The following is a 20531-nucleotide window of genomic DNA, read 5'->3' as shown; positions in this document are numbered from 1 at the left end:
TCTGACGTAACAAAAACACGGAAGTCTGAAACGGCTCGTTTCAGCACACATTTACAGAAAAGTGTAGAAATCAGAACAGGGGCAGAATGGATTTTTTTCATTTTCGGGGGGTTTGTAGACATGCCAGGGAAACATAATTCAGGTAGAGAACCATTAAAAAGTCGATTTTGCATGATGTGTCATCTTTAACTCATTCATTTTAAAAACGGCTAGCATTTGTATTAACCCAAGTTTAAGCCAACTTAATTTCAGCCAGACAGCTCATGTCGTGATGGTCTGAACTGTTAATTGCAGCATCAGAGTATTGTTTGTGTTTGGGGTCCAGGCTCCAAACCTCATCACTCCTTGCAGATTAATTTTACATGAGGAAATCTGGGGAAAGATGAGGTAATATCTTAAAGCCCCCCTGGCTGCAGCCTGCAGGTGGATGCTGGGAAAGTATGAGCACAGCACTGGTGCAGGGCTGCAGTGGTAATGACAAAGCAGAGGGAGAGACAGGAAATCTAGTTTGCATTTTAAATAAGCCACCGTAATGGGAGGATACATTTGTCAGCTGACTGTGAGAATGGCGCACGTCAAGCTGCCTGTTGAGACCAGCTCGCAGGCATTGCTCCACATTTTGAAGTCTTCCAGAAGACCATGAAGAGATGTAAATTCCCAGGTAATGTTAATGTTAGCTGTGTCATTGCTCTCAGAAACTGAAATGTTTTTAACCCTCCTGCTATCCCCTCCCCCATGTTGAGTGAACAATCAGTGGTTCTTGCAGTACTACAGGTATGGTTAAGTTAAATTAGGCCCCTAAAGCAGAGGGAGGTTTTTGTAGATTATAAAATTGTACGTTATAGTGACCTCAATATCATACAAAACAACCCCCAAAAATGTGTGTAAAATGTTGAATTTTTTTGTTTTATACAGCTAAAACAGGCTGGGGTTAAAAATGACACCGCGGAACAACGATGCATACAATTTTTTTACAGGACATTGGAATATATCATCATGTTAATTTCATGTTTACCTAGTTGTCCCCATTAAATTAGCAAAAGTCATGAAATGTGAGCCAAAAAAATTATGTAAATCATGAATTAAACACTAAATGGGGTCAAATTGAACCCAAGGATAATAGGAGGGTTAACTTTGTGGTCAAATGTCCCTCTGGGTTTGAACTATCTATTTCTTTTGTTATAAGCTCATCAATCAGCAGTGTAAGTGTTTGGGTTCCCTACATTTAGAGGATAAAAACCTAGAAACCAGAAATCAACATTACCCCTTCAATAACACAGTCTGAGCTTCCTACCTTCAGGGTGATGTCAGGAAAACAGCCATCTTGGGAATATGATGATGAATGGCTAATACTGGAGACCCAATCAAAGTGTGAATATATCAGTTCTTTATATCAACACTCTTACCATGATTGGAGACAGGCGGGACTTGGATGGTGCCTCTTCATACGGTCTCTCTGCTAAAGAAGCAATGATCCTCTTCCTGTGGCCCAGGGGACCAACTTTAATAACCTAGAGAGGACAGCATCAGGGCACATATGAGACAGGCTTCTCAGGCGCAAAGGCACATAAATATCTCAAACACAAGCATCCATCTACTGTAGACTAAGCTAATAGAGATATATCCAAAATACACTGACACAGAGTTGGTGGCATGAACCCCTCTCTGGCAGGCTTCCACAAGCAAACAGAAATGACTCTCGTCAATAATTCAGCCTCAATCTGTTTTGCCGTAAGCTTAAAGTACAGCACTGTCTCCTTCCCGGGACACTCTATAATTCACGACCCCCCCCCCCCCCTTTTTTTTTTTTTTACACAGTGATTAAATAACAGAGCAGAATTTGGTGATTTATGAGCCATAACGTGCAAATTACAATGCAAATTTCAAACTGTTTTGCATACATCCACTTCATCTGTCACAATTTGGATATATGTTTTAATTAAGGGAATTTTAATACTGCAAGTTCACGTGACACTATCAACAGTATCTCTGTCCCTTTAAACCTTTTACAAATGCTGTATCTGCTTCTGTAGCTAAACCCCTCTGAGGGGGTGGTATAGGTTAATTTTATGTAGTCCAAACTCATTATCCTAACACTGTATATTTGCATAATTGGCTATTAACATTCATGCTCATCCAGTGAAGGTGGATGTCGAGTGATTAATGTTACATTTGTAATTATGTCGCTGGTACAAAATATTCCATAACAGGCTCATATGCTTCTTTGTCTGAGGGCTTCAATTATTTATTCAGTGAGAGGCAGAGGAAGAAGAAGAGGCAACTGGTCTGCTCTCTGGATTTCTGGTGCTGTTTGTACTATTTTCATGCGCAAAATCCCGCTGAGACCAGTGTGCACAAAGAATGTAGGAGAAGAGAAGATTTTAAATACTAATAAAGATCCATGGGATTATATGGGCATGTAAACCCAGCTCATAGATCAAATCGATGGTTCCTGCTCTTTGCTGTAAGATGCTGGAGAGGCTGAAGGAAAATGAAATGGGCAGCGCAAGTTCTGCCAAGATGCTGTGAGGCAGTTCTGCTATTCTGCACACTGAAAGTAATGTGCCCCGCTCTCACACCCATCTTTCTGTACTGAGTCGCAGTCTGCTGGACACCATCCCTCTTGCACTGCATAAACTGTATGTTTGGCTGCTGCTTTTCTGCTGCTGTTGCTGCAGCTGTTGCAGAGTGCTGCTATTTTCCCACCACTGTCTTGGTGCTTATCGCGACAGAACACACATGGAAATGCGGTGACAAGTCAGGGATATATGATGGCTGTATAACACGCTCATCACAGCTCAGACGCTGGTTATCGGCCATGTCAGAGCCTCTGTTTGGATTGTCTAGTAACCTGTCATGATATAACACACAATACAAAAGTTGACATGATGAGTTATAGATGCTGTACCAATGGTGAACTTTAGCCTTTCAATGACATGCAACAAGGAAACAAACGGTAACACATGAACAGTGTGGTGTTTGCCAGTGTTTGGGTGAATTACCCAAGTCAGTCTCCACAAATAGTCTAACCTTTAAAAAGCAGATGAACAGTATAGAAGATGAGTCCTTGCAACACATTAAAACAGACATTTATAAAGCTCCTGTAACTGAGGTGTACAGACCTTTTGACTCCTCAGATGAACCACAGCATTATCTTGTTATTGCCAGATAAAGGCTTAAAATACAACACAGGCATGCTGCCCAATCTCATTTTTCTGCTGGCATCAAAAGCTGACAAATGTTATGATTTTATAATGCTTACACAATGGAAGCCGTTAACTGTGCATATGATCAAATGCCATTTGCTAAAAATTGAGAAAGAGGTGGTGACGGGATCCCTAAAGGAAATTAGGGTTAGTTTTTTGTGTGTGTACATTTTGAAAAGCCTTAATGGACTGTATAAAGCGCTTTCTGTCTTCTGACTACTCAAAGCATTTTTGCAGAACTACATACAGCACCCATCAGTTTTAACTAATCCCACTCACACACTGCTGGCACAGCACTTCCACAGACTGTATAAATAATGGATGTAGTATCTGTGACGTCACCCATCTGTTTCTGAAGCACTGTTTTGAAGCCAATCGTCAGCGGGTGCCATATTGGAAATGCTGAACTCAACCTAACTGCTGTCGAGCTAGTGTGAGGCAAAGAGGCGGGCTTTGAGCGTCCTCGCCAACAGCTACAGTGTTCCCGCCTGTCAATCAAGTCAGCTGTGCCTCTCATAACGGAAAACTCGAAATCTCAATATCTTCGAAATTACCGCATTATGAAAAAATCCCTCCGTACAGTGTGTGCCGATAAGAAATGAGCTATCCAGACTACACTGTTTTTGTACCAGTCTGTAAATGTGTTTATTTCTGCTGTAAAGATCAGCTTTTTTGAATTGCTGTGTATATGGTTTCCGGTACTTCTGGAGCCAGCCTCAAGCGGACACTTCAACTGCAGTTTTTAACACTTCCGCATTGGCTTCAATTCTTGCAGCTGGAGTTGATGCTTGGATCAAACCCACAACCTTCTGATTGAGAGACAACCTGCTCAAGCACTCAGCCACAGCTGCCCTGAATGTTGATCTACCATGGACTAGACTGAATGGTCTTAAGTGTAAAAAAAAAGTGTTCACATATATCCGTTGACAATGGCAACAAAATCAATCAAGTTGGAAATTATAATTAGTTGGAAATATTAGATATCAGAAATAATCTGCTTCTTTGCAACCCCATCTACTTGCAACCAAAGAGAGATTTTTCTCTCTCATGTGTTCATCTGAATAATTTTCAGTTAGCTTAAAGGTTAAATCTACAAATGTATTATTTCACAACAAATAAAACATTTGACATAAGCCAGAAATATATTTGGTTGTAGTAGAGGACGAAATGATTTTGTTTCTTTTCCTGTCCCATATCATCTTGCCAAAGCTCACATAATTCACAAACAGACAAATCAAAATCTGCACAAATGTTCAACCCAAAGCTTGCATGCGATCACCTGTCCCTTTCACAGGTCTACGACTCCAAAAGTACTGCCTTTAATAAGAAAGTATCATAAAATGTTTCACTGCTTTCATAAAGATTAAAAAAGCTCATCAGTCACCATATTGCTCCTCACTTTAGATTGCATCTGCTTAGTATCTTCTAATTACTCACTCATGTTTCTGTTTTAATTTTATGCAAATGCCTTCATCATTGAGCATTCCTCTGTTATTTCAAGATTGCTTTTAAAGTGCTTCTTAATCTCAAACAGGATCTATAAATCTGATAAAGAAACCATTCTGTAACACCTGGTTTTATATGTCTCAATACATGAGTCTGTTAACATTGTGGATCTTTGTTATCGCACAAGAGACCAAACTATTTCTTCCTCTCATCCGCTCGTCTGACAGAGGCCAAAATCCCAAACTGAAGCTGTATAAAATGTAAGAGACAGCTCCTTACATTGACAATCTCTAGCTCCCACAGGTTCTTCACGCACTCCAGTGTGCGGTAGCCACTTGAGAGAAAGTTGGGCAGATATTCATGCAGGCCGAGGCCGTCCAGCCAGGAGGCGAGAGATGTGCTGCCATCACAGCCCAGTGCTTTTACCTACAGTGAAGGGGACAGACAAATGTGAGGGAGCAGCAGCTGTAGCTTTCTGTACCATGGAAGGGACTTAACACATCAGATTATTGCTTTAAAGTTTTGTTCTGAATCTACCTTCCCTGCCCTTTCATTTAGCATGGACACTACAACATTTTTAACTGTTACATACTATTAATTATGATCAAATACCAGGAAAACCCATGACATTGTGGGATATGGTACAACATTGTAACATTGAGCCTTCAAATCTGACTCTGACATCTGACTGATTCTATTTCTATGTTTACTGTCATGCACCAAGGCTAGTTCCTTGAATGTCTAACACTATCTGATAAAACACAAAAAGATGATTCTGATTTAGTCATAAATAACAGGTTAACCTAAGGTGATGAGTTTGCTAAACATACTAAACATAATTACAATCATAATTTTGAATGGAGATATGTTGATAGTTGGATATGATAACCTGCTGGTGTTAGCATTAAAGCTCAAGGCGATGCTGTGAATGACTACAGTCCCATAAACCGTACACTAGCATGGGAGTAGCTTGGTCTTCATACTATTCACATTTGCAGGCAACAAACTATTTTGCCTTCTACAGAGTAGAGGAGGTATTTATGATTTATTCTGGCTTTTTCTTTCGTCACAATCCCTGTGAAGGCCATTCCTGAGTCACCTTTACTTCACTGTATTTTGCTTTTAAACCAAAATGCATTTCAGGGAACCATCTAGAAAAGCTACCTGGAAATACAAAGCAATATGTGGATGAATCCGTTTTACGTAAGTTAATGTCAGTGAGGAGAAAAGGAGAGTCTTGAGTTCAATAAAGGTGAAGATTCTCTTTGGTGAACACTGGAGAAACTCAGAAGCACTCCTCTGAAAAATGTAGAAGTCCTTTACTGGATCGACTATTTCTATGGATGCCCTAAGTGGACATGCATCCACAAGTCGCCAGTAAATTCAGGTTGTTTTCTTGAGATCTGAACCTATTTATCTTATTTCAGAATAACAACGCTGCTTTTCCTGTGATACCAAGTTACATTCATTTGTACTCTCAACATCTTAATCATCCTTATTATCTCAGGATAGCAAAGCACATTTTCCCATTATAACAGATGAATGTATCTCATTATCTCGGGATAACAGATCTCATTATCTTGTCATAATGGGATACATTTCTAGCAATCTAGAAAACAAAATGATAGGTTGGTCGCTGTGATAGGCCCAACCATGACATGCAATACTGCCATTGTCCACGCTGAAGTACATTGAGTCTATTTCTATGTTTGTTTTGAGCTTTAGAAACTCTGGGGATGCGAGTTATGATCTTCTTGCGTTAAGTCAAGATCTCAAGAAAGCAACTGAAATTAATACCTTGAAATAGGATAATAAAATGTATGGATGCATGTCTGCTTAGGCTATAAAGATAGACAAGATAAGTTAAAACCAAAGCTAAGAGAGAGCCCAAACCAAGCAGCACAAAAGGCGGTTTAAGGCTGCAGGAACTTAACCCCAGGACTATGGACTTTACCCCTGAAAGATGTGCGTTCCGACTGGAGGAACCAGGGTCTAAATTTAGTTCAGGGATAGTTAATCTCCCCCCTGAAAAGCCCCTGCTTGGGGGGGTAGTACTTCTCAAAGGTCCAGGGACTTCCGGGGGACCCTGTAAACTGGAGACCTTCAGCTGAACGCATCAGTGTTTGTGGAGTTAACACAGTAGTTGAAACACAGAGGGAGTTCCTAGGAATGCAAACTAGTTTAGTTTTTTTATTAAGATTCCAAAAGTATTAAATTATCATCTAAAGACATGCATCCGGCTGAAAGTCTGCAATTAACAAGGTCGTGGTTTACACCAAAACACTGGGCGTTCTCTGCCACAGCCTTTTGGGTTAAAAGCGTTTTAAGCCATGTTGAAATGGTTTGCTACTCGCGCTTATCTCCTCTTAAGTGTTGATTCAGTGAATCCATCTGTGATGTAATATAGCAGGATCTAAATCAAGCAAGCTGTTCCTGAGGGCACAGGAACCATTTAGTTCAGGGGAAAGTAGTTCTGGGGGCTAAAAGACCCTGGAACTCTTGGTCAAAATGCACCTAAACAGCCTTCATTTGTCCATGTTTCAGCAGTTTCACTATGACAGAACCAATTGAAGGAAGGCTTGTTGCCAGTAGAGTGTCTCATTTTTAAGTTACTGTTAAAAACTTCCAACAAGTTAAACATCTTCTACTCAAGTTTCCAGGGTTCAAATGGTTCTCATTGTCTCTGTTCTTAGTGGAACATTATCATGCATTTGTTTAATCCACACAGACAAAAGTCTCTTCTCTCCCCTGTTTGTTTTCCTTGTCATTATTTTGATAAACATCCTGATATTTTGACCTCCTTCTGAGGTGCTGTCAATCACTGCCTCTCCTCAATGCCGAGGTTAAGTTATGATGTTAAGTACCTTGGGCAAGCTGCGTGCCGCATGAAGGATTTTCTTTCTGTGTCCTGGGTCAGTGATCCCCATGTCTCTGAGATCCTGGTCCTCCATCACGTTACTTCCCTGCATGAACACAAACGCAAGAGATACACACAAGTAAACGCATTCACGCACAGGCACACACAAACACACACACACACACACACAGACATATTCATACACACATGCAGGCAAACAAGTAATCACATACACACAAGAACAGGCACAGAGACAATACACAATATGGACATACAATATAAAATAAATTCAGCGTTGCTGTGTGAAGTGATTTAAATGTCTGCACTCAAAGATGCACTAATCCAACCCTACAGAGTCTACATATGAAACACAGTACTGACATAGAATACGCTAATAAGGACATGGGTCAATAGAGGTATCATGGCATGTTCTACACTCTAACTCACTCTTACAACTTACACACATGAGCACGCACAGAATATGCACACAAGCAGAGTGGGAGGACAATGAAGTCAAATGAATTGTGCATGCCAAGAGTAATCAATCTGATCTGGTGCGACTCAGAGGGAACAAAGCCTTTATAACTGCAGCAGCATCTCTACAGGATCTCTGTGCTGCTGCATTTCACTGAGGCAAACTAAATACTCGGAGAAGAAACCAGAACATCGCTCAACACTGTACAAAATCCCCAATTTAGTACAATTTACAACAACCTTTTTCCACCTCCAAAAATTGTAACTGACAAGCAGATTCTTGTCTATTTCATGTAGCCATATGTATTTGCAGCTCCAGGTGCTTTGTCATCTCATTCCGGTTTGTAAGCAGGAATAAAGATACAAGGAGAACCCTGAAAATGTGGAGCTAAGCGTTTTTCCCAGTGGGCTGCTGCAGATTGATTCTTCCCGGCCAAGAATGTTAAAATGTTCTGTAGTCTTTACTCAATCGGCTCTTACTGGATTGGTTTCAGAGCACAATGCAGCAGTGTTCACAGGCCTGTATCAGGGTGCAGTCTGGAGATTACTCACTGATCGCTAGAATAAAGGTCAAAATGAGGCAGGGTCTGATGTAAGGGAGGCCCAAAATAGACTCTCCACTTTTATTAACACAGTTTGAAGTTTGATGATGCCTCGGGAGACTCTGCAAACGTATTATTTCATGCTGCATTTGAAACATGTGACGGGAATGTATGGTTCAGTTCTTACATAGCTTATGAGCTATAGTGGTTTGATTTAATATGACACGACTTCCAGATGCAGCCATGGTAGAAGTCCATCCCTCTAAAAGCCCCCAGTTAATGCAATGATGATTTAGAATTGCTCTGCACCACTGAAGAATTGTTACAAAAGTAATAATTTGTTTGTTTCTTAAGAGTCAGCGGGCATTAAAATAATCTGGCAAAGAAAACGCAGTTAATGTGTTACAACGTGTAAGTTCAGCTATATTACCAGGGAGGAGGGGCTGCAGGGTCTGATGCAATATTAATGCAGAAAAGATGCAACATAAATACACGATGGGATACTTGAAACACGTGTTGCCTTCTTGCAGCTGCAGTCTGGACATCACTGCATTCTGATGTTCAAGTCCAGTTGGATTGATCACATGAAGAAGTCGAGCACAATTTGAAAGGGCACAATATAAAACATTCACATCGTCTGCCTGACTCTGACCTTTCCCTTGTTTGCAACTCACACATCCTTGTAAATATCCACGGGTAATTTGCCTTGTGAATCTAATGATTTATTTCCCTGATACATCTAGTCCAGAAGACACATTACTTGTAGCATGAAAGTGAACATCAGAATGACTAATGATCCATCATCTCCATCACATTATATCCGGAAATCTTGGACATCATATAATATTGGTACCCGATAGGGATAAGGATTGAGAACCAGTGCCAGATCACACAGTTCCTACTAGTTTCAGCCACCAACATTACTTGCCTTTATGCTTAACGCTTCACTTATCAATGCCTTCCACTTAGTTCAGTGTGCGAATCAACAACTTCAGGCAATGCAAGAGGCAGTAAGTGTGAACAACAAACAAGGCGTCAAGGAGGTAATCACGGCGTACAAGAAACAGAAGCAGTCCAAAATTTGGCTTAATTTTGCACAAGATGCCGGCACACAGCACGGTGTTTGATGCTCTACTCTGCTGGTGTTTCAGTTTAAAGACTGACCCTGTTATCTGCCGACTTTCAGCTGAATGCATAAGTTGGTTGAAAGCTACAACAGCAACTGTGTTGTACCTTCACTGCTCTGCTGAGAAGGTACATTTTCTATCCTTTATTAACATTAGCACAAAGCCTGCAGGCTGTGGAAAATGCACAGGACCTGATAAGGGAATCGATAAAGGAGCGGAATAAACATAATTGATAATTGCATTGGTATCGGTAAAATCTCAATTCCAATCCCTGGTAGCCAATGAGACAAAAAGGTTGATCTATGTTCTATCACCACATCTTATTATAGTGCAGGTAATAATCTCCAATGATATACACCAGTACATTTAAAGCTAGCTAGCCACTGATTTATGCTATTGGAGTTACACGATTCCACCATTCATTGAATTTATCTACTTTTGTCGTTAAGGTACTCAACTCTGACTTCAAACATTTCTTGTAGAGTTCAGCGTGATAAAGGTGCATGTCATCACCTTATATCTATCACACACACACACACACACACACACTATCAAACAATCTTAGCTACATAAAATCCTAACAACTCAAGAAGAACTCAATAAATACTTGGTTATTAAAAATTACAATACATCTATCACCCTGAATTCAAGTCATACATTGCATTTTGCCGAGGATCCTTGGGCGTCTATTCTCCAGTATATTTTTTATGAATGCAGCATCATTGATTCGGTGAGAGCCTGCAACCCTTTGTTTCATGTCCTTTTCTCTTAAATATGTATGTAGTTATGAATCATTGTGCAAAATGCCCTGATTTCACCAACGTTAGACTTTAATCATTACCTAATCTTAATGCAGAGTTTCAGTAAAAAAAAGACTCAAGAGGAAGCCTGTAGTGTTTGAGTGTGAGGCATAATGATTGGTTGGTTCTACATAGAAAAAAAAGGCTGCTGTGTGAAAAGGACACGCTGAATCTAAATCAATCAGTGATGCTCGTGTTGCTGAAGTCGTGGTCATCGCTAGCAGAGGAGAGGACGAACTTCCAAAGCCTCGTTGAGCTCTAAGTAATTTAAGTTTTTTAAAGTGAATAACTAAGTTATTCATCTCCCTCTTTTGTTGCCTGTCTGAAAATTGAAATTCAAAACCATGATGTGCTCTCAAATGTGGTTCTTATGATGTGTTGCATCCCTGTTTCCTGCTGTTCTCTGGTTGGGAAACTACCAATTTCTGAATTACATTCAACTCACTTCATATTTAACATTTCTGCACAGGAATGTCTTCTAACTTTACTGTTTGAGATATTAAAAGTAAGCTCAAATCCCATGATGTATTGTTCTCAAAGATGTATCAGCTGTATAAACTATTACACATCCCATATTTGATTCCTTTTACCATGGCTGTATACTGGGAGGTCATATTCTACTGTCAGAGCTTGTTGTCACCTCATGAGCAAATATTATTCTGACCCTGAAGCTTTCATTGTACCAACAGCAATCACATGGTCATAGAAGGACTATTCTGTGTAAACATATGCCTCACTAGAAAGAAAAATACATCACAGAGCAGCAGTCCTCCACTCAAACACTTTGTGAATACAACCACTTTCCCTCTGAGCTCACTGGTTTCACTTAACTGAGCTCAACTGTGAAAAACTGATGTAACATATAGTGCCAATGCAGCTCTGTGCTCTGAGAAATGTCCGCGTTTGCCCTTTGGGCACAGTTATTTACAGTGTACTGCCTTGTTTTTTCAACATAACATGACCTGGGGATTGAAAATGTAATGGTGTGTTCTGCAATCATGGCCAAACATCAAGTTCCCTTACACGCATGTTTTTTACAAGAAACATGATAACCCTTTTAGTCAGATTGTGGACGTCCTTTGAGCTGCAGCTAAATGAATGTATCAATATGTAATCTGACGGAGGCGTTTAAAAATGCAAAGCATCAGGCAAGATGTGTCAATGGCTTTCAGAAACACTAATCTGTCTGATCATGTCTTTTAATCCATCACAGCGGACGGATCATGTGGCTTTTCATAATTTACTTACTACTGCAAGGACACACTCGGAAAATTAATGTTTCATCAAGATCTTAAAATCAGGGGTAACAATACAGCATCAGAGCATGCTGCTGCAGTGTAATTACACATTGTGCAGTTTTTACAAGACAAGTCTCGTAAGCATGATAATTTGAGCTAAATTGGGGAAGGATTTAGTGAGATTTGGCAAGCAACCATGCAAAGTGTGTTTAAAACAAACTACAGCGTGCTTAGATTGGGGACTGTTGGTTCAGGTTTATCCGGGTTAAGGGAGGTCAAGTTAAGTGACAGTAAATTAAAGGATTGGATTTTCAACTGTACAGTAAATGAGATGGCATGATTGGGAATGCTGGGAAACGTTAATAGGTTTTGGTTGTCGTTTGTCTTGCCATTGGTGACAACCTATGTTTTTACAGGGATTCAGTGTGTGGCCATAAATCTCAAACAGGGTCATGCTCAGCACAGAGGTGAAGAGGAGTTATGAAGAGGAGAGGTAAAGAGTGCAAGGATAAGTGGGAAAGAGAAAAGAAGAGCAGGAGGGGGGTGAGAGGAGCCACTAAGAGACAAGCAAGAGGGTGAGAGGAGAGCGGTGACAGAAAAAGACAAATGCAACTGGGTTGACACAGGCAGAGACAGGCCGATGTAAAGTGGAAGCGACCCCTGAGCTGACGTGCTGCAGGTGACTCACCATGAATCGTAGGTCGTCGAAGCCATTGAGCAGGAACTTGCTCTCGTACTGCGGCAGCCCCACGTGCTCCAGCCACTCTCCAACCGACTGGTCCAGGGCTTTACCACAGGCCCCATCTGCCGAGAGAGGGAAGCGCTTCAGCAGGGAGAAGCCGTTCAGCCGGTAGCAGCGGCACTCAGAGGACGACACATGGCATTGCCACATCATCCTCGGCCAGCAGAGGCAGAGCCGAGTGCAGCAGCACCAGGCAGGGTGGGGGGGAGACAGGGTCCAGGCCGGGGGTGAGGGGCTCCCAAGGTAAAGGCGGGGGCCCGGCTAACTCAAACACAGGAGGAGGGTAGGAAGTGCTGCAGGCCCAGCTCAAGCCCTGCAGGGGACTGACTAGGCTAATATACACCCACTGGTGTTAGTGTGACTGACTGGAAATGTCAGGCGAGGGTGGAGGTAGTGCAGGGAAGGAAGCCCATCTGAAGCTTGGTAACGTTAGTTATGTTGGACTGAGCCACTACGGCATCTTCCAACAAACAGGGTTCACTAAACATTCCTTTAGTGAGCAGATGAGCGAGTTTAAAACAAGTCTAGCTAGTCCATTAACATAGCAATACTGAACACTACAAGTCAAGAGAGTAAATATTTGACAGGCTGAGGAAAAATTTAAATAACTATCACGATTACAGACATTTTCACACATCACACAGTTTACTCTGCTAAAATTATCCCCGCCATTTTTTCTAAAATTAGAAAGAACACCACCAGAGAGTCTAACACAGAAACATTCAGTTCCCCCAAAATAATCTGTCAGTATTTAGTTCACCACATACTTGTAAAGCTCTGGCTGAGTCCCATGGCTTCATTGGTCAACCTCTTTGAGAGCTAGGACACGGCTCATACAATGAAGGTAGCAGCATTCTAAAGTACTGTTGAGGTACTTGTGTTATTTTTGATCAAGGAATACACATTTGATTAAATAATTTCTCTTCCTTACTCCAGAGCCACAAGGAGTTTGGGTCAGGTAGACATATTGTAAAATCCTACATCAAAAGAAAGGAAGAAACGTTGGCTTAGGATTTCCACAGTGATTCCAAACTCCTCAATTCATAATAAAATCCAAGAATAGATTCCTTGATAAAGCTCCAGGTAAGCTGTCTAGCAGTGAGAAAAAGCTTGTTGTCCTTGGTGATGCCAGTGCTCCCTGTGCTGCCCAGCATTCACCCTCTTCCTCAGGCTGCTGAAGAGAACGTGCCTCTCATCTCTCAAAGCAGTAAATCCAGGTTCAGATCCAACAGACAGCAGGTGAGCCTCTTGACTCTGACAGCAAGGATCACTGCAGGACCACAGCGCAGGTTAAGCTAGCTCCTTCCTGAGGCAGACGCCCCCCCAATCCAACCCCAGCCCACCTGGTTCTTCTCCTTGCTGGGTACAGCTAGCAGCCTGTGTGCTCAGGGCAGAGGTTTGCTGCATCCCCTGCCTGTCTGAGACATGCAGGCAGCGCAGATGCAGTCACAGCAGCTGCTCCTGGCTCTCACACGCTACCCCTCACTGCTCGCAGGGCATAACGTCCTGACGCCGGCGACTTCTACACAGGAGACCACAGATCTGCCTCAACCTCAGCCACTGCTGCTGCCACGTCCTTCCCACATCCACGGCAGGCAACGGACTCAGTGATCATCCCCCCTTCTCATCCGAGCAAATCCCTCAAGCTCTTCTTTTTGACTCCCCCCCCCCTCCTCACTCTCGTCTCTCTCTGCTTTCTTTCTCTCGCTCTCGATCTCATAACCCCATTCCCATAGTGTGTGATCGCACTGCAGGGCTGCCGTATGCTGCCTGATGAAGTGGGGTGCTGCTCCACGTAACCACTTTCTCTATCTCTCTCCCCTCACTCTCCCACTATATCAATTCCCCTCCCTCTCTCCCTCTCTTTCTCTCTCTCTCTCCCCCTCTCTGCTTGTACTCTCCCTCACTGTCTCGCTCCTTGCCTCTGGTTCTCAAACACACAGACAGATGCACACACGCTTACTCTCTCCCCACCGTCTTTCTCTTTTCCCTTTCCATCTCGCCCCCCCTTTTCTTTCTCATCCAAAGGCACACACATTCAGTCTTCTCTGTCTTTGTCTCTCTCTAACCTTACCCCACCTCACCCCGTCTCTCCCTCCACTGCACTGATTAGAATTGCACAGAGGCACTCTGATCTTGCCAGTGCAGAAAGGACACCACCATCAGAGGCAAGGAACAAGCATTGAGAGGCTAAAATCACAGTCCTTTCTGGAAAGGTTGGATGTAAAAGGATGTCTGAAAGAGGATCCTCATCTGCAGGAGAAAACACTAGTTTCCGAGGCTCATAAAGAACATCCTCCATAAAGAGATGGCTTTAATTCATTTACATCTTACTTTGATGTGAGGACAAGGGGGGGCAGCATTGATTCAAGTCAGCAGAAGTCTCAAACAGGAGCTGAAGAACAGTCAAGGGGTAGAGACACGCTAACAGGCTTCAAGTCTTGTCTCTTTTCCTGATTACCTAGTCATAAAGCATGACAGAAAAGAGGAAATTCCATTATGTTCCTCCAGATGCTCATGTCAAATCAAGCATTTTTAGAGCACAACAGAGGCTACTTACTCGATAAACAAGTGAGGTGATCCAAAATTCAGATAGAAAAGATTCACAAAAGCAGCAGATAGAATTCTACAGCGCACACAGGGAGTGGTAGACTTCAGCACCCACCAACCTATGCAGGGCTGCTCTCTGCATCCATCTCTGGTGTTATCTGGGTACAGCTGCAGGCAGAGCGTAATTATGCAGGCTTTCGGGCTGCTTGCAATAACCTCACATATTCCCAGATGGGCAGTAAAGTAACGCAGTCAGGGGCAAGGAGACGCAATGCCAACAGAGGGAGGCAAAGTGAAGGGCTATTGATTGAACCTCCTCCGTAATTGGCCGCCTGTACCCCTGTTGCTCGGGCGTTAACGAGCAGGTAAAAGGCCAAGTCCGGTCTCTCTGACCTGTCCATGAGGGGCACTGCTCATCACTTGTTATCAGGAAGAGAAGCTGCTGTCAGGTTTTGCTCTGACCGAGGAGAGAAATGATGGAAGGAGGGAGTGAGACGGAAAGAGATGAGGGAGGGAATGAGCAGATAGGATAGAAAAAGACAGGGAGGAAGTGAGGAAACATATGGGCGAGATAAGATAGTAATAGGACGTAAGAAGGATTGAATTGGACTAATTATGATTCACTACCTGATCCCACAACTCCTCCTCTGTACTCTCTCCTCCTGAGCCTCATACAAAAGTCAGCTCTGACACCACAGTATCCAGACACACAGCGTTAAAAACACTGGCCTCCCAATCCAATTACTTACATTCATTTGGGAGAGTAACACCTCCCACTGTAGTGGACCTAATTACTGACTGACGGAGTATCCAGTGCTTCTCCTTGGGGGGGAACTGGGTCACTGTCTTATCCCTTCTTAAACAGACCAAGCTGTCAAAGCTATCCGAGTGGGCTTCTGTGCTGTGTGAGGACTGCTTGGTCTAGACTTGGCTCAAAGGAGCGCCTGGAGAGACCTTTTTCACAGCCGAAGAGGGAGAGGTTGTGCCTAGATAAAGCCATGCCTCTTTATCAGAGCAGCGGAAAAGCACTAGCTCCTTGTCAAAACACCCAAGCACTGAGGAAAATGAGCCGCAAAGCTGAATTAATTCAGGGAAACTGAGGGCGGACGCTTTTCCTTTGAACGTCAGAGTGTGCCTGTATACAAACCGAGCCGATGCCTCCTGTGTGCTGTTAGCTGAGCTCTCTCTCTCTCTGCTCCCTCTGTCTGTTTAAGCTCATTTACTCAGTGCTCTCTTAGCACACAATCGAGGCACTGGTGACGGGCACAATACACAAACAACCTCATCCTTGAGCGCGTAAGGTGGCACTGAATTGCAGTGCTGTTTTTTGTGGCGACAAAAATCTGTTGTTAAGATATCTGAAGATGAATGGCTGTCCTTGGCTCCTGATACAAGAGGGACAATAAACAAGAGAGAGATGTGCGTGTGTGTGTGTGTGTGTGTGTGTGTGTGTGTGTGTGTGTGTGTGTGTGTGTGTGTGTGTGTGTGTGTGTGTGTGTGTGTGTGTGAAAATACACAAACACGGGTATAAAGGAGAAGATTTTCCCAGGTCTGTCACAATGGAAAGATAAAAACGAAAGAAGAGAGTTTAGGTTTCATCTTTATGCAATCGCCCTCTATTCTCTCCCCCCCCCCCCCCTCTCTCTCTCTCTCCCTCTCTCTCCCTCTCTCACCTCTTCTCATGGTGATGACTCTGAATGGTACCTGTTTGTTCCTTTTCATAATAGATTGTGGTTTAGGAAATGTGACCTCTTTACCTAGCGGCACGTACGAAAACAGCGACGAAAACCATCCTTGCAACCTCAGGATCTTCTTGTGCACAATCTCAGATTAAAATCAGAGCAGCATCTGTATGACTCAGCTGAATCTGGGACACTTTCGGTGTCTATTAATAGCGCACACCTATACATGTATGTGTAGAGGAAGAAAAAACAAACACAGAACATATTTCCACTTATGTAACATGGAACCACCTCAGGTCTTTACTGTTAGGATAGCAATTAATGTAAGAATGCTGGGTGTGCAGGAAGACAAGTTACAATTAAAATCATAAATTAACACTGCAATGAAAACCTGCTTCGCTTCAGGACTGTTTTGTTAATTTTGTTCTTATTTTCACCCAAAATTATCTTATAAATTATACTAATAATGTGAACATTTAAAAACTCTCCCTTCTATTTAAATGCATTTTAATATTTAATCTGCTGTTTCATTCGTTTGCTCGGTTATCTCATCTTACAAGCTTCGACCTTCATTTTGTCCCTGTAAAGTTCTGCATCATAATGTTATCTTTCATCTTGTTATAAACCTATCAATACATTAGTGAGTATTGATTAACTTTCATGGTTTGGTTTATTCATTACAAGGCTTGAGGAAGTCAGTCCGCCTTCCATCCATCATCTCCATCCTCCTTCTTTAGGACTTGAGTAAAGTACATGACTAAACAAAGAACCCGTAATGTTTAGAACATTTGTTCAACTATTGTTTACCTTTATTCTAGTTTATCACCCGGCACTCTTACTGATCACCCGGCTGTGTAAGATGCTTGATTCTGATTGGTCAAAACCCCTTGACAACGGTTATTAACTTTCACCAACATGACCAACGCCAGAGGCAAACTGATCACATGTCATCATCATCGTCAAATTATTTCGCGGAAAAGAGTTCAGACACATTTTGCATATGCTTGTTGACACCACAGAGCTCAGAGAAGGAGAGCTGAATGAGGACAGTTTCATGTTAAAAAGACCACAACAGAATCTGTGTAATCACTGGGACTATTTTTAAAAAACTGTATACATAAATAATTTTAGATCAATAAAATCATCTTTAATGATTGAACACTGTAGCTGTTGGCTAGGAGGCTCAAAGCCCGCCTCATTACGTCACAATCGCTCGGCAGCAGCAATATGGCTGCCGTCAACAATTGGCCTCAAAACAGCTCTTCAGAAACAGATGGGTGACGTCACGGATCCTACGTCAATATTTTACACAGTCTATGGATGCGACATGTCAGGGTCTTGTCTCATTCTGTCGAGATTCTACTTACCATAACTACCAGCTAATGATACATCATCCCTTACATAATTGTTTCCGTTTTAACCGCATCAACATACATTAAAATGAAGATGACGAGTTAAATGCTGGAGCAGCAATTAAAGTTTTAACTTTCCTAATCCTGATGTCATTTTTTTTCTATTTTCATTAGCCCTTACTAAATATCCCGGTATCATGACCACATTTTTATCCTCTCTGTTCTGTCTTCAGCTTAAGTGCTTTTACTCCTTGCTATGGTCAGCAGATTTTTAATCCAAAAAAGATATTGCACATTACTAATTAAAATATTATCTTCACAGATCTGATGGGGCTTTTGAAAAAGCAGTGGTGGACAAGGTGTTACACAATACCGTGTGGTGAAACCATCTTATGGCAGAGTATCTAATGGAGGTAGGTTTACTCTGTAGCAGCTCGGGAGTGTTATCTAAACAAACTGCGCTGCTGCCAGCTGGCTTCTCCCGCTGCACTGCCTGAAGGACACCTGATGAAGCGTACAATCAATTCAAGCCCTATTGAGATACATAGTTACTCCAGGAAAAAATATGACAGTCAGTGAGTTGCATTTAAAATTAGATTTTCCATAAAGCGGAAACATTGTGAGTGAAAATAACAACAGTAATGTGCCAAACAAACGTCAGCTTGGATCTCTGTGATTTATAACAAAACTGCTCTGAGGATTTATTTGAATACTAAACAGCAGAGCTTGGAAGAGCTGCACACAAAAGCAATCAGTTAGAGGGTGCACTAAGTTTTGTTGCGGCTGATGTTATATAACATTTAAATAAGGCTGACCTCTAAAACTCAAATATGGAAGTCAATAGTCAAGAATTTGTCAGTGGATTTCCAGTATTCTATATTATTGATTGACTCACTATATCACAACTGCATTTTTAGGCAAAGCAGGAAAACAAAGAGATTGTAGACTTCACAAGTTGAGTCTGGAAATGACCACGAGTCACACAATCATTGGATGAAAGATGATAACGACGGTCAGCATGAGACAGAGCAGCTAAACTCAAGAGTGTTTGCTGCTTTGACACACTCTCTTTAAGTGATGATGTCCAAGATGTCTGTTAAACTATTTTTGACCTAGATGGCGGTGCAACTTCCTGTACTGCTGGCCACTGTGATCACCTCTTCAGCTGACAGCGCTGTCAGCAGCCTAGCAGTAGTGATGTGCTGGGATTTCATAACCGACTAAGAACAGGCCACACTTTACAGTTCTCTGATCGTGTGTGGATCTGATAGGTGGACGTCACAGATGATGATCAGGTACAGCCTTAGACTTTTGTAGTCTGATACAGAAATCTAGGGTGGAGAAAGTGAAAAACAACTTTTGCTAGGTGACAAAGTGATCACAATACAGGATCGTGACCATATTTGTGTAAGTAACGAGTAAAATATTTAGAAGTTTTTGACTCAATATTGATTTCACAGTCCATCACACAGTGGTACTAATGCAACAACAGTCAGTCCAACCTGCGCACGTAAGAGCCACTCTCTCTGCTGACTTTAACAACTAGACTGCTGCCTCCGTCTCTGCGTATACGTAGCTTTAGAGCGGCAGCTTCTGTCATGTCATTTTGTGTTGATATGGCTTAGCATGGTTCCAATGTGGGTTCTTAATGAAGGGTGAAGATGTACTGTAGGTCCTTACAGTTGAAGACAGCCACCGAATCTGTTATCTTCTGTGTGCACAGAGCTTGGCTTCCGTTTCCAGACAAGCATGATGTGAAGCAGAATTTGTTTGTGTTTGCGGGTTCAGCTTTAGCCACAGGTTGTAAAACCTTGGCGTGGGATCAGCTGAAATGGTTGCACACGTTTGTCGTTTTTGCAGTTTAACCTCAAAATCCAAAATACGTCCAACTATCAGCTTTTAAAGTTGTAGGTGCTGATTTTACCATACAGCCTACTCTGCTGTAGGGATGCAACGATTAGAGATTTTGGTGGTACGATTACTGTGAGAGAAATAATCACGGTTTCACGATTATCCCGATTATTATACCTTCAAATTACCAACAGTTTTTGAGGGTCCTTCCCAAAAACATTTACAGTAACAAACACGTTATTTGTTTTCTATATTCTTATGTACCAGTTTGTCATAAAACTGTCTAACCTGGAAATTATTCATTTAAAAGATTAATGTCTGGTACTTCCTGGATGAATGTTAAAAATTAAAATACAGTTCTTTATGAAAACACCCTCTGACTCTAATGGGACCTTGGGCGGTATGGAAATAGGCGGAGGATGCTGCCTCGCACTTTTAAATGACAGAGAAACACCATTGTCACTCATTTTTCGTTGCGCCCAACATAATGTACCGGCCCCTTCTTTAAGCGCTGTTAAGAGTGAAACCGGTTAATCCCAACATCCCTACCTGTAGCTTACTCATTGGCTAAACAGTGATGGGAGTCTCTGTACAACGTGAATCAAGCAAATCAGCCCTAGCTGTAATGGTTTACCTTCAAGTCATATGCTGTGCGTATGCTGTG

The 20531-nt window shown here is 42.1% G+C and overlaps 1 protein-coding gene across 1 annotated transcript in view; it reads right to left on the bottom strand.

The window, feature by feature from the left end:
- Nucleotides 1–20531, bottom strand: part of anks1ab (ankyrin repeat and sterile alpha motif domain containing 1Ab) — a 59535-nt gene that overhangs the window by 18149 nt on the left and 20855 nt on the right. Inside the window, exons 3-6 of the mRNA XM_034685044.1 lie at nucleotides 12379–12494; nucleotides 7517–7615; nucleotides 4932–5078; nucleotides 1407–1511 (exon numbers count right to left, since the gene is read on the bottom strand). Of these exons, the coding sequence (XP_034540935.1) occupies nucleotides 1407–1511; nucleotides 4932–5078; nucleotides 7517–7615; nucleotides 12379–12494 (467 nt within the window). The remainder of the gene's footprint in view (nucleotides 1–1406; nucleotides 1512–4931; nucleotides 5079–7516; nucleotides 7616–12378; nucleotides 12495–20531) is intronic.

The sequence above is a fragment of the Notolabrus celidotus genome, chromosome 1 (genome assembly GCF_009762535.1).
Source record: "Notolabrus celidotus isolate fNotCel1 chromosome 1, fNotCel1.pri, whole genome shotgun sequence".
In the NCBI taxonomy this organism is placed as follows: domain Eukaryota; kingdom Metazoa; phylum Chordata; class Actinopteri; order Labriformes; family Labridae; genus Notolabrus; species Notolabrus celidotus.
The sequence above is the reverse complement of the archived record's forward strand: the minus strand, read 5'-3'. Positions and strand labels throughout refer to the sequence as shown.